The 13,642-nt window shown below is 39.2% G+C and overlaps 1 protein-coding gene across 1 annotated transcript in view; it reads left to right on the plus strand.

Annotated features, from left to right (window-relative positions):
• The window catches only part of TRHDE (thyrotropin releasing hormone degrading enzyme), a 1,416,750-nt gene that overhangs the window by 446,955 nt on the left and 956,153 nt on the right, over positions 1–13,642 (plus strand). The window contains exon 3 of the mRNA XM_073651798.1: positions 11,417–11,543. Within this exon, the coding sequence (XP_073507899.1) occupies positions 11,417–11,543 (127 nt within the window). The remainder of the gene's footprint in view (positions 1–11,416; positions 11,544–13,642) is intronic.

The following is a 13,642-nucleotide window of genomic DNA, read 5'->3' on the forward strand; positions in this document are numbered from 1 at the left end:
GCTCATCTGGATGCCGTCACAGCGAGACAATGAGGAGCGCAAGCATGCCTGCTCTTCTCAGTGTCTGCGGCATGACAGGCTGGATGGCGGCGTTCTGCTGCGGTCCAGCCTGTCATCTCGATGTAGCAGAGCTGAAGCTGTCGTGGGAACAATGGAAAGGTAAGGATGAGGTTGGTTTATTATTTTTCTTTTATTGCAGGAGATCGTTGGCTTCAGCTGGAATGGGCGTGATGGTAAGTATAGTTTAATTTAGAACAATAAAGAATTGTGTGTTTATTTCAATTAAAGGACTTTATTCTGGGTGTTGTGTTTTTTTTAAATACTTTACTAGAAATTCATGGCGGTCATGTCTAATACTGGCGTGACCCCATGAATTTTGGGCTTGGGGCCAGCTGATAATACCAAGCTGGCCCTAACCCCTTTATTACCCAGTGAGCCACCGCACCAGGGCCCTGGATGAGTTGGGTACAGCGCCAGAAGATGGCACTTCTATGAACGCGCCATTTTCCGGGGTGGCTGCGGACTGCAATTTGCAGCGGGGGGGGCCCATAAAGCTTGGGCCTCCCTGCGCTGCGGATTCCATCCCCCAGCTGCCTAGTTGTACCTGGCTGGACACAAAAATAGGGCGAAACCCCACTTCAATTTTTTTTAATTATTTCATGAAATTCATGAAATAATTAAGAAAAAAAGGCCTTCCCTATATTGTTGTGTCCGGCCAGGTACAAATAGTCAGCTGGTGGTTGGGGGCAGCCCGTTCCTGCCTGCTGTAACTGGCTGGACACAAATATAGTGCGAAGCCCCATTTCAATTTTTTTTAATTATTTCATGAAATTCATGAAATAATTAAGAAAAAAAGGCCTTCCCTATATTGTTGTGTCCGGCCAGGTACAAATAGGCAGCTGGTGGTTGGGGGCAGCCAGTTCCTGCCTGCTGTACCTGGCTGGACACAAATATAGTGCGAAACCCCACTTCAATTTTTTTAAATTATTTCAGGAAATTCATGAAATAATGAAAAAAAAATTGACGTGGGGCTTCGCACTATATTTGTGTCCAGTCAGGTGCAGCAGGCAGGAACGGGCTGCCCCCAACCTCCAGCTGCCTATTTGTACCTGGCCGGACACAACAATATAGGGAAGCCCTTTTTTTCTTAATTATTTCATGAAATAATTTAAAGAAAATTGACGTGGGGCTTCGCCCTGTTTTTGTGTCCAGCCAGGTACAACTAGGCAGCTGGGGGCTGGAATCCGCAGCGCAGGGAGGCCCAAGCTTTCTGGGCCACCCCCGCTGCAAATTGCAGTCCGCAGCCACCCCGGAAAATGGCGTTCATAGAAGCGCCATCTTCTGGCGCTGTACCCAACTCATCCAGGGCCCTGATGCGGTGGCTCACTGGGTAATAAAGGGGTTAGGGCCAGCTTGGCATTATCAGCTGGCCCTAAGCCCAAAATTCATGGGGTCACGCCAATATTAGACATGACCACCATGAATTTCTAGTAAAGTATTTAAAAAAAACACAACACCCAGAAAAAAGTCCTTTAATTGAAATAAACACACAATTCTTTATTGTTCTAAATTAAACCATACTTACCGTCACGCCCATTCCAGCTGAAGCCAACGATCTCCTGAAATAAAAGAAAAATAATAAAGCAACATCATCCTTACCTTTCCATGGTTCCCATGACAGCTTCAGCTCTGCTACATCGAGATGACAGGCTGGACCGCAGCAGAACGCTGCCATCCAGCCTGTCATCCCGCAGACACTGAGAAGCGCAGGCATGCTTGTGCTCCACAGTGTCTCTCTGTGAGGGCATCCAGATGAGCCGAGTTAATGTCCAATGAACTCGGCTCACCTCATGCACGTCACTGACAGCGTGGGAAAATTCTCCTGCACTCAGCGCTTCAGCGTGGGAGAATTCTCACACTGAAGCGCTGAGTGCAGGAGAATTCTCCCACGCTGTCAGTGACGTGCAGGAGGTGAGCTGAGTTCATTGGACATGAACTCGTCTCATCTTTATGCCGTCACAGCCAGACACTGCAGAGCGCAAGCAAGCCTGCTCTTCTCAGTGTCTGCGGGATGACAGGCTGGATGGCGGCGTTCTGCTGCGGTCCAGCCTGTCATCTCGATGTAGCAGAGCTGAAGCTGTCGTGGGAACCATGGAAAGGTAAGGATGATGTTGCTTTATTATTTTTCTTTTATTGCAGGAGATCGTTGGCTTCAGCTGGAATGGGCGTGATGGTAAGTATGGTTTAATTTAAAACAATAAAGGATTGTGTCTTTATTTCAATTAAAGGACTTTATTCTGGGTGTTTGTGTTTTCTTTTAACTTTGACTATGGGGTTAGTAATGGGGGTGTCTTATAGACGCCTCTCCATTACTAACCTGGGCTTGATGTCAGCTGGCATTATAAGCTGACATCAACCCCAGCCCTATTACCCCCTGCCACCGCTACAGGGCAGCGTGGAAGAGCGAGGCTAAGTGCCAGAATTGGCGCATTCTATGAATGCGCCATTTCTGGGGCGGCTGACGGCTGGTGTTTCTAGCCTGGGAGGGGGCCAATATTCATGGAACCCTTCCTGGGCTATTAATATCAGCCCCCAGCTGTCTGCCTAGCCTTTGCTAGCTATTAAAGTAGGGGGGACCCCACGTCATTTTTTTTTTTGGGTCCCCCATTTTAATAGCTAGTAAAGGCTATGTATTCAGCTGGGGGCTGATATTAGTAGCCTGGGAAGCTCCGTGGGTATTACCCCCTTCCCAGGCTTCAAACATCTGCCCCAGCTGTCTGCTTAACCTCCGCTAGAGACTAAAATTAAGGGGAACCCCACGCCAATTTTTTTTAATAATAAATCCTTTATTTTAATACTAAATGACAAGTACAGTAACCAACACTATCACTGTACTTCATATATATGTGACTGACATGTTTCTATCTATCTAATCTATGTGTGAAGCTCTATTCTGTCTGTTATAAATTGTCGGGTACAGATGCTGAACTGCCGGCCGGCTTTTTTAAAGAGACAGTGCATGAAAACACTATTATATTTTTTAATAAATCCTTTACACTAAATGACAAGTACAGTAAGCAACACTGTCACTGTACTTCATATATATGTGACTGACATGTTTCTATCTATCTAATCTATGTGTGAAGCTCTATTCTGTCTGTTATAAATTGTCGGGTACAGATGCTGAATTGCCGGCCGGCTTTTTTAAAGAGACAGTGCATGAAAACACTATTATATTTTTTAATAAATCCTTTACACTAAATGACAAGTACAGTAAGCAACACTGTCACTGTACTTCATATATATGTGACTGACATGTTTCTATCTATCTAATCTATGTGTGAGGCTCTATTCCTTCTTGTCTAAATTGTCGGGTACCGGTGTATGCCGCTGCTGAATTGCCGGCCGGCTTTTTTAAAGAAAGCGTCTTCTGAGCAGTTTGTCAGCTTTTGGACACCTTTGAAGGTGTTTTCTATGTGTTTCTATGTGTTTTTGTTTGCCTGCCATTGGTTTTAACGGTGTTCGACGGTGTTCTAAGGTGTTCGACGAACAGTTCGACGAACAGTTCCTCGAACATCCCGGTGTTCGACGAACCGAACCGAACCCGAACACTATGGGGGTGGCTCAACACTAGTCGTCATATTGAAAAAGTACATTTTTATCACAAATCTTGCTTTAACTCCAAATTTCTCACTTTTTCTCAGAGGTAATACCAAAAAATAGATCCCACAATTTGTTACCCACTTTCTTATGACTGCAGCGATATCCTTCATGTAGTCAAAAAGTTCAGTTTGGACAAGCAACAGGGCTCAGAGTGGAAGGAGCAAAGCAGGGCACACGCCTGTTCTGCGCTGAATGTTCTGCTGGCCATTAGTATTTTCCATATGCTTGCCTAACAAAGAAGCCTAAACCTAATCTAGAGCTAAACCTAACACTACTACACCTAAACCTAATCTAACACTAGATTTTTTTTTATATATTTTTTTTACTTTTGAAAAAATTGTGAGCCTAACCCTAACAAGCTTAGCCCTAAAAAAACCTATCCCTAAAAAACCTAGCCCTAATAAGCCTAACCCTAATAAGCCTAACCCTGTTAACCCTAACCCTAGTAAAACTAACCCTAAGTAACCCTAACCCTAGTAACCCTAACCCTAACTACAAAGAATTAAAAATTTATATATATATAAGAAAAATGTAATTTTACAAGTGGGATGACACAGAAGGGGGGTGATCAATGAGGTTTAGGAGATTTACTGAAACTATTATTGGGGGTTTTTGATCACTGTGATAGGGTCTGTCACAGTGATCAAAAGCCATCAGTCAATGAGACTAATCTCTGCTGTTACTGGGTGAAGGGAGGCAGATTTTTTTGGATGCCATTATCTTTCGGCACAAGCAGGAGGAGGGCCAGGGGATCGCGGATCCGGTACCTGAGATACCGTAGGGGATTTCGGGGGCCCAATTTCATTTAATTTTAAATCTGACTTTTTTTGTGATTGCCATTATTCGGTGAATAACGGTAAAAATTGGCCCTGATCATGTTTCCCAGGGTCTCAGCTACCCCCAGTCTGATGCTGGTAGGCGATACACTTTTATTCCTCAGCGCCATTAAGTAGAGGCACTGAGAAATAAGTACCCTTAACTGCTGCCATGAACAGGCATATCGGCAATCGTTAAGAGGTTAAGGGAATCTGTCACAAGGTTTTTCCCATATAACATACAGCTGCCACCTTTCAGCCCTATATTACAGCATTCTGGAATGCTGTATATAAATCTCGAGCCGTCCTGCAAAACAAAAAAAAGACCTTTTATTATACTCACCTATGGGGCGCGCTGGTCCGATGGGCATCGCTTTCTCGTTCAATGCCTCCTCTCTTCCTGAGTTCACCGTTCTCCTTTTCAATTTCATGTGGATGATGCGTTCTACTTCATCCACACAGTATCCCCAATCACGCTCCTGCGCAAGCATACTTCACGCAGAGCAAAATACTGTAGTGCACATGTGCCAGCACTCTTTGGCCTTACCCCGAGCATCTACATGAAGCAGAGAAGGAGGATGGTGATCACAAGAAGAGAGGAGGTGCCGAATCAAGAGCAGCAATGCCCATCAGACCGGACTGCCTCATAGGTGAGTATTAAAAAAATGGTCTTCTTTTTGTTTTGTAGGGCGGCTTAGAGACTTGTATACAGCATTCCAGAACTTACCTCTTCATAAATGCTGATCAGATTAGTTTGACAGGAACGGTCCCTCGTAAACCCATGTTGATATTGGGTCATGTTGTTATTCTTCTTCAGATACTCTAGTATAGCATCTCTTAGGAAACCCTCCAGGATTTTACCCACAGTAACTGGCCTATAATTTCCAAGTTTGGTTTTTATCCCCTTTTTGAATATTGGCACCACATTTGCTATACGCCAGTCCTGTGGTACAGACCCTGTTATTATGGAATTTTTAAAGATTAAAAATAATGGTCTATCTATGACGTTACTTAATTCCTGCAGTACTCGCGGGTGTATCCCATCCGGGCCCGGGGATTTGTCAACTTTAGTGATTTTTAGACGCTGCCGTACTTCCTGCTGGGTTAAGCAAGTGACATTTAATGGAGAATTTTTGTTATCGCTAATCATGTTTTCTGTCATGCGATTTTCTTGTGTAAATACTGTTGAAATAAATCATTTAGCATATTGGCTTTTTCCTCATCCTCATCCACAATTTCACCCAGACTATTTTATAGTAAACAAGCCATAACCCTACTAGGCTAATTAAGGTCTGAATCCTTGATCAAAGTTATCTGAGCACACAATTCTCCAAGAGTGCCCAAACTTTTGCATTGGCCCATTTTCCTTTTTATAATTTTTAAAATGTGAAACATGGCAATATCTATTTTTTTTACCTAAAACACAAAGGAAATGTGTCATCTTTAACTTTTGCTCTTTTAGGGATAATTTCATCTTCAACTTGCTTAACTGTTCACAATAGCAGTAATTTTGACCAGGGGTGCCCAAACCTATACATGAAATTGTACACCTTGTATTGGATTGGAATGCTATTTTAAAACACTGGCATTATAATTGTTAGTTAACCCCTATACTACTCTGGAATCAGGTTAGCTTATTGAATCTGCTTGTGTTAGTGCATAAGTTGCCTATGTGGGTTTTTCATCTATATTTGCATGCTATGTAATTTAATATATTTTTGCATAAACATCATTAAAGCTTTTTTATACATGTGTAAAATAAATGTTTTCTTTTGTGTTTTGTATAGGTTATATAGTGATTTGAAGATAGTACTTACAGTTTCTGCAATAATTTTATTTAATATTTAGATCCTGATTTGGAAGCATACAATTTTGAAGCATTTTCTTTTAAACTCGCATTGAAAACTGTGCATCAATAAAAATAATTTAAAAAGGTAGATCGATGTTTATAATAGAGTCTGCTCTTCATTTATAGTGGTATCATATACAATGTCGGAGAACAAATACAATCAAATACAAAGAGAAAAGAAAAATACAAACATATGCATTGGTAGACAACATAAGGCATATTGGGTTTTATACCTAACAGTATGCTGAATGAAAGTGCGCGAGGCAAAGATGATTCTGAATAGTACAGTACATTATGTTAATTTTGAGTAACAGCATATTTTCCTTTTCAATTTTTTTTGACAATGTCTATTTTTATACAAAGTCCTCTTTCCATATTTACCATTCTGTCATTCATTGTGTTCATGCTTATCACACCCATTGTTTTGTCTCATGTTATAAACGGAAACCCTTTTTTTCCAAATATTATATGCCCCCTGCAATTAACGGCACTTTAAAAAAAAAAAAAAAATAATAATAATAATATTTTTAAGCTGTAAGTATATTTTCTTTTTATATGATAGCATTTTAAACAAATCATTAAACCACTAATGTTGTATGCTGAGATCAGTAATTACATCACTTTGTGTAAGGATTATAGCCTGAAAAGGTTGAAAGTTATTTTCTGAGTTAGAATGTGTATTGATAGGACATGCTGAACTTTTTATTCCATTGGATTATTAATTACCATTTGGACTTTGGATAGCCTATGTAATGGTAGATTAGTTTTATATGCAATGCATAGTTGTTGTTTCATTGTGCCAGGTAAAGCTGACAGACTTTTAGAATTTTCTAAGTTTCTGAAGATTCTCAGCATAAGGTCATGTTCACACACTCAGTATTTGGTGAGTATTTTACATCAATATTTGTAAGCAAAAACCAGGAGGGAGTGAAAAATGCAGAAGTGGTGACATGTTTCTATTATACTTTTCCTCTGATTGTTCCTATCCTGGTTTTGGCTTACATATACTGATGTGAAATACTTAAATTGAGAGCCAGAGTGGGGCTTTAGTCATGATGCAGTCCTTAGGGTTTATACTGAGAGCTGTATGTGTGTCTGCAGCTCACACTCCCAACTCTCACTTTATGGCCACGGCCCCACTATCAGTATTTAGTTAGTATTTGGTCAGTATTTTTTCTCAGGAGTGGGAGCCAAAACTAGGATGCAGAATTGGTGACTTGTTTCTATTACACCTTTTCTCTGATTGTTTCTCACCTGCTTTTGGCTCCCACTCCTGAGAAAAAATGCTGACTGAATGCTGACCAAATACTGATAGTAGGGCCGTGGCCTTAAAAGAACTCTGGATCGCTGTTGTAGTAATTGATCCAAGCTGGGATACAGCCCTTTCATGTGTTTATGAGGGAGATATGTGATGTTTGAGTTTCCTCTTGTCCTTGTAAAAGAATAGTTTTATGTGTATCACACCAGCAAAGTTAAAAAAAAGAAACAAGGAAAGTAAAAAAAATAATGTAAAAAAAAATTATTGCTCTTTTTTTTCCTAAGTTCTTTCATATTGGAAAAAATCCCCCCACACTCCACATATTTGGCATTGCTGGGTTTTTATAAAGCTGGGAAATTTCCATCACCTGGCCTTTACTAACAATTATAGTGGACAAGCCATAAAACTGACAGGTTAATTAAGGTCTGACACCATGGTCAAAGTTATCTGAGCACACAAATCTCCAAGGGTGGCCAAACTTTTGCATCAGCCCATTTTCCTTTTTGTGATTTTTAAAATATAAAAGGTGAAAAATATATATATATATATACATATATATATATTTATTTATTTTTGGCCTAAAATACAAAGGAAATGTGTCCTCTTTAACTTTAGGCCTTTTATATATGATTTTATCTTCAACTTACTTAACTGTTCACAATAACAGTAATTTTGACCAGGGGTGCCCAAAAGTTTACATGCTAATGTAATATAAACTTTGAAAGTCCCCAACTAACACAGAGTGGCACTAAACATGTACAAGTTGCTATTCCTTCCCTTTTTCTTTCTTGGATTCTGTTTTTTTTTCAGGATAAATAAGAGGGGAATGACATTGTTGATTCTACAATTGTCCTTACTGACACATTTGGTTGCTTATTTGAAGGGCTTCAGTAGGTGACTCATAGCTCTCGTTAGCTGCCAATGGCAAATCTTAAAGTAACCAATTTACCAGTTTGGCAGCTACTTGAAAAAGTCCATCTTACGCTGCTCATACAGATGCTCCAACATATTTAGCATCAAATTCCAGTGAGTTACAATGTCGGAAATCAGGCATCTTTTTGGCAGACAGTTCTATCTTTATAAAGCCAGGTGGGCGTGCTTTACTGAGTAAGAACAGTTGAAATGAGCAGCCACCATCCACTCCATGAAAATATATTTATGAACAAAATGTTGCATTATTAAATTCTGCACGTGGGCCATGAAAAGAGTATGAGTTACTTTTACAATAATAAGGCAGCCAGAATTTTCTGGGCATTGTCGCTCACAACATTGCCCAGCAGTAGTTCACATGGAGCCAGCTAACGTAAGAGTTGCACTTGATACACAGCAGCAAATCATTTGCTCTGTGGCTTATGTCCACTAGGCTCTCAAGCTGTAAAACTGCTTTACCTTTCATGAGTTAGGTTTGAAAGAATGCAAAGCCATACCCTGTGACTGTTGGAATCACATATGTTGAGTAGAATCTGGAAAGGGTGCAGGAGCAAACATTCACCCATTGCGCAATTAAACTCATATATTGTCCCTATCCATAGTTTCTGCCCCAGGTTTCTACAGTGTAGTGCACTTTGGAACTGAAAGAGAAGTCAAGAGAGTGGTCTGTGTTCCCCTGCATGTGAGAGCAGAAATTGGGCATACCTTTCTGTGAGAAATAGTGGTGACTAAGTACATTCTCGTCAGACTGAGCACATGGCATAATTTCTCAAAAAGCAACCAACTCAACAATGTGGTTTGGCATCAACATCACCACGAGCAACTTCACACAGTGAGACTTTAGTTGGCACATCAGCGGATGAGTGAAGGGTATGTCTGTTTCCTTGACACATAATCAAGGATGGATATTTACAGATCCAATGGGGATGGAGGAAGAGGCATAATCTGTGCATAGTAGTAGTGGTGGATGATTATGGTGATGACCACACCAATCAGAAGGCTGACAGAAAGATGAGCATGATGAGAATGAGGACAAAAATGTGAGGCTTGCTCTGATGGATGGCCACCCTGCTTTACCCAAATGAGAATGTGATGTCATTTCATATTTTGATTTGGAGCCATAGTTCTTAGGCATATAATTCACTATCAACATCATATTGTTATGAGCTAGAGCTATGCAAATTCCTCTAAATTCAATTTGCTCAATTCACGGGGATAATACAACTCTCATTAAATAAATTCAATGTAAACTGAGTCAGCTAGAAAAGAGTTAAAGAAAATCTTATATTCAGCTCTCCTTGGCCCAGTTCATACCTGTCCTGTGGTTGCTGATTGTCTGATTGGCTCTTATATCTGTCTTCAATCTTATATTTTATATCTTCAATCTGTATTCCAACCAGGTTATATTGACTAGACCCTATGTCCTTAAATGGTGCACAATGGGTGACATTGCCATGTTTTATGTTTTATATGGTCATGTGGGGTGAGATGCACATCATTGATGTACCGCACATCATTCACGTGCATTGTTCCCCACTTGAAATTAGGGATCTAGTGAATGGAAGGCAGATGAGAAGAAAGATAGAAGAAATAAAATAGCAGTCAGAGGATGAATGAGCAGATTGGAGGACTGGTGGTGGTTGGACAGTTACGAGGAGGGCCAAGGAGAGGTGGGTTTTTTTAATTTTGTTTTCAAACCTTTTTCACTTTTATATATTCCAGCAAAATGGTGTCTGCCATATTTCTATATTCACCCAAAGCAAATCACTAAAAATTTAGATTCTGGTGAATCCAAATGTTTTTGGAAAAATTCGAGCCACATTCAAATCACCTTTAATAAATTCACTCATATCTATTGAGGATCCTTCTAACAAAATTGAGATTTCCCAATATCTCTTTAATAATTAATCAACCCTTTAACATGCATCTTTTTTAACACCACCATACCCCTTCCATAACCCTCCAAATAAGAAATATTGGTCCTCTTTAATGACTTTTTGGTGCTGTGTACAAAATGAGGTACAAATATAAAAAGGCATTTTTTTAAATAAAGACACACTAAATATTAAAATTGTATAAATAGACACAACCTACTAGAAGTGATAGCACAGCATCTACAATATTTTTTCATCTCATCTCACTTTTATACAAATATGTTTTTTTTTCTCAGAAAAAGAGCTAGAATGTTGCCTTGTGAATAGAACTGCTCACTGTAATTATTCTACACATTGACAGCATTATTTATGAGTTCTTTATGAATAATTGATAACAATTTAAATAACAATAGTTTTTCAGCATTTTATGATAGCTTTTAAGTTAAAACTAGAGTGTTTAAAAGTATGCAGAAAAGTACAGGGCTATTTAGCAGTGCACAGCAGCAATAGATCTGCAATATTAATTGTCTTTTGAAGAAATAATTTAAACTAGGTTTATTTCATGCATTAGTTTAGCTCTGTATAAATAACATGTACAGAGGAAATAACAGAAGAGCTGTGCAGCAGTTTTATATTCTGACAAGTATTATTTTTATGCATTAGGAGAAGAAAAAAACCTCAATAATAAATTTTTCCTTTTTGAGTGTTCCAGCACACCCTACCTGCATATAAAATTGACATCCATTTTACTAATACAGTGTAGCATCATATCTTTTGCAAACACATGCGAGCAATTCCTTTGAAATATTTTCTCAACTCTAAAATGGCATAAATCTTTTTTGGAGCTAAGAAAAAAAAAACATTTTATTACAATACATTGTACGGATGAATCGTTTTTTGTTTAAATACCAGCAATGTAATTTTCCATTTCTATAAGTGTCTGAACATACTATTTTTTTCCATCTACTGCTCATATTACAAAAAGCGGCAAATCTTCTAAACTAAGTGTCCTTTCTTTTGCTTTTAGGTGAGGTTATATGCACGCCCGGATGCAATAAGAAGAGGATCTGGGGACTATGCCCTGAATATAACAAAAAGGCTTTTGGAATTCTATGAGGATTATTTCAAGGTCCCATATTCTTTGCCAAAATTAGGTAGGGAGAGCAAATACACTTTTTGAATATTATGAGTTATTCCTATTTATACACTTTATAATGTCAGTGATGAAATCAATGTTTAATCTTTCAAATCTACTGTAGTGAATATGAAAAGCTTCTCAGGACAAGATGTAAAATGAGTTGTAAGTGCAATATAAAAAGGTAAGCTGATGCAACATGTCAAACTGTCATTTGATATTTTTGATGTTTTAGCCATTATGTATAACACATCAAATAACCTTAGAAATGGTAAATCAAGGCACAGAATATCTTTTGCTTATAGTATTATTTAAAATCTTACTTTAAATATGATTTACAATAAACAGATATATATATGTTTATTGTAAATCATATATATATATATATATATATATATATATATATATATATATATGTGTGTGTGTGTTTACAGTATATCCATGAACTAATATTTATACAGTACAGACCAAAGTTTGGACACACCTTCTCATTTAAAGATTTTTCTGTATTTTCATGACTATGCAAATTGCACATTCACACTGAAGGCATCAAAACTATGAATTAACACATGTGGAATTATATACTTAACAAAAAAGTGTGAAACAAATGAAAATATGTCTTATATTCTAGGTTCTTCAAAGTAGCCACCTTTTGCTTTGATGACTGCTTTGCACACTCTTGGCATTTTCTTGATGAGCTTCAAGAGGTAGTCCCCGGAAATGGTCTTCCATGAATCTTGAAGGAGTTCCCAGAGATGCTTAACACTTGTTGGCCCTTTTGCCTTCACTCTGCGGTCCAGCTCACCCCAAACCATCTCGATTGGGTTCAGGTCTGGTGACTGTGGAGGCCAGGTCATCTGGCGTAGCACCCAATCACTCTCCTTCTTGGTCAAATAGCCCTTACACAGCCTGGAGGTGTGTTTGGGGTCATTGTCCTGTTGAAAAATAAATGATGGTCCAACTAAACGCAAACCGGATGGAATAGCATGCCGCTGCAAAATGCTGTGGTAGCCATGCTGGTTCAGTATGCCTTCAATTTTGAATAAATCCCCAACAGTGTCACCAGCAAAGCACCCCCACACCATCACACCTCCTCCTCCATGCTTCACGGTGGGAACCAGGCATGTAGAGTCCATCCGTTCACCTTTTCTGCGTCGCACAAAGACACGGTGGTTGGAACCAAAGATCTCAAATTTGGACTCATCAGACCAAAGCACAGATTTCCACTGGTCTAATGTCCATTCCTTGTGTTCTTTAGCCCAAACAAGTCTCTTCTGCTTGTTGCCTGTCCTTAGCAGTGGTTTTCTAGCAGCTATTTTACCATGAAGGCCTGCTGCACAAAGTCTCCTCTTAACAGTTGTTGTAGAGATGTGTCTGCTGCTAGAACTCTGTGTGGCATTGACCTGGTCTCTAATCTGAGCTGCTGTTAACTTGCGATTTCTGAGGCTGGTGACTCAGATAAACTTATCCCCAGAAGCAGAGGTGACTCTTGGTCTTCCTTTCCTGGGGTGGTCCTCGTGTGAGCCAGTTTCTTTGTAGCGCTTGAAGGTTTTTGCAACTGCACTTCGGGACACTTTCAAAGTTTGCCCAATTTTTCGGACTGACTGACCTTCATTTCTTAAAGTAATGATGGCCACTCGTTTTTCTTTACTTAGCTGCTTTTTTCTCGCCATAATACAAATTCTAACAGTCATTCAGTAGGACTATCAGCTGTGTATCCACCTGACTTCTGCACAACACAACTGATGGTCCCAACCCCATTTATAAGGTAAGAAATCCCACTTATTTAACCTGACAGGGCACACCTGTGAAGTGAAAACCATTTCCGGTGACTACCTCTTGAAGCTCATCAAGAGAATGCCAAGAGTGTGCAAAGCAGTCATCAAAGCAAAAGGTGGCTACTTTGAAGAACCTAGAATATAAGACATATTTTCATTTGTTTCACACTTTTTTGTTAAGTATATAATTCCACATGTGTTAAATCATAGTTTTGATGCCTTCAGTGTGAATTTACAATTTTCATAGTCATGAAAATACAGAAAAATCTTTAAATGAGAAGGTGTGTCCAAACTTTTGGTCTGTACTGTATATATATATATATATATATATATATATATA

This window comes from Phyllobates terribilis, unplaced genomic scaffold (assembly GCF_046119375.1).
Source record: "Phyllobates terribilis strain yellow unplaced genomic scaffold, ASM4611937v1 Scaffold_11__3_contigs__length_659146591, whole genome shotgun sequence".
Lineage (NCBI taxonomy): Eukaryota > Metazoa > Chordata > Amphibia > Anura > Dendrobatidae > Phyllobates > Phyllobates terribilis.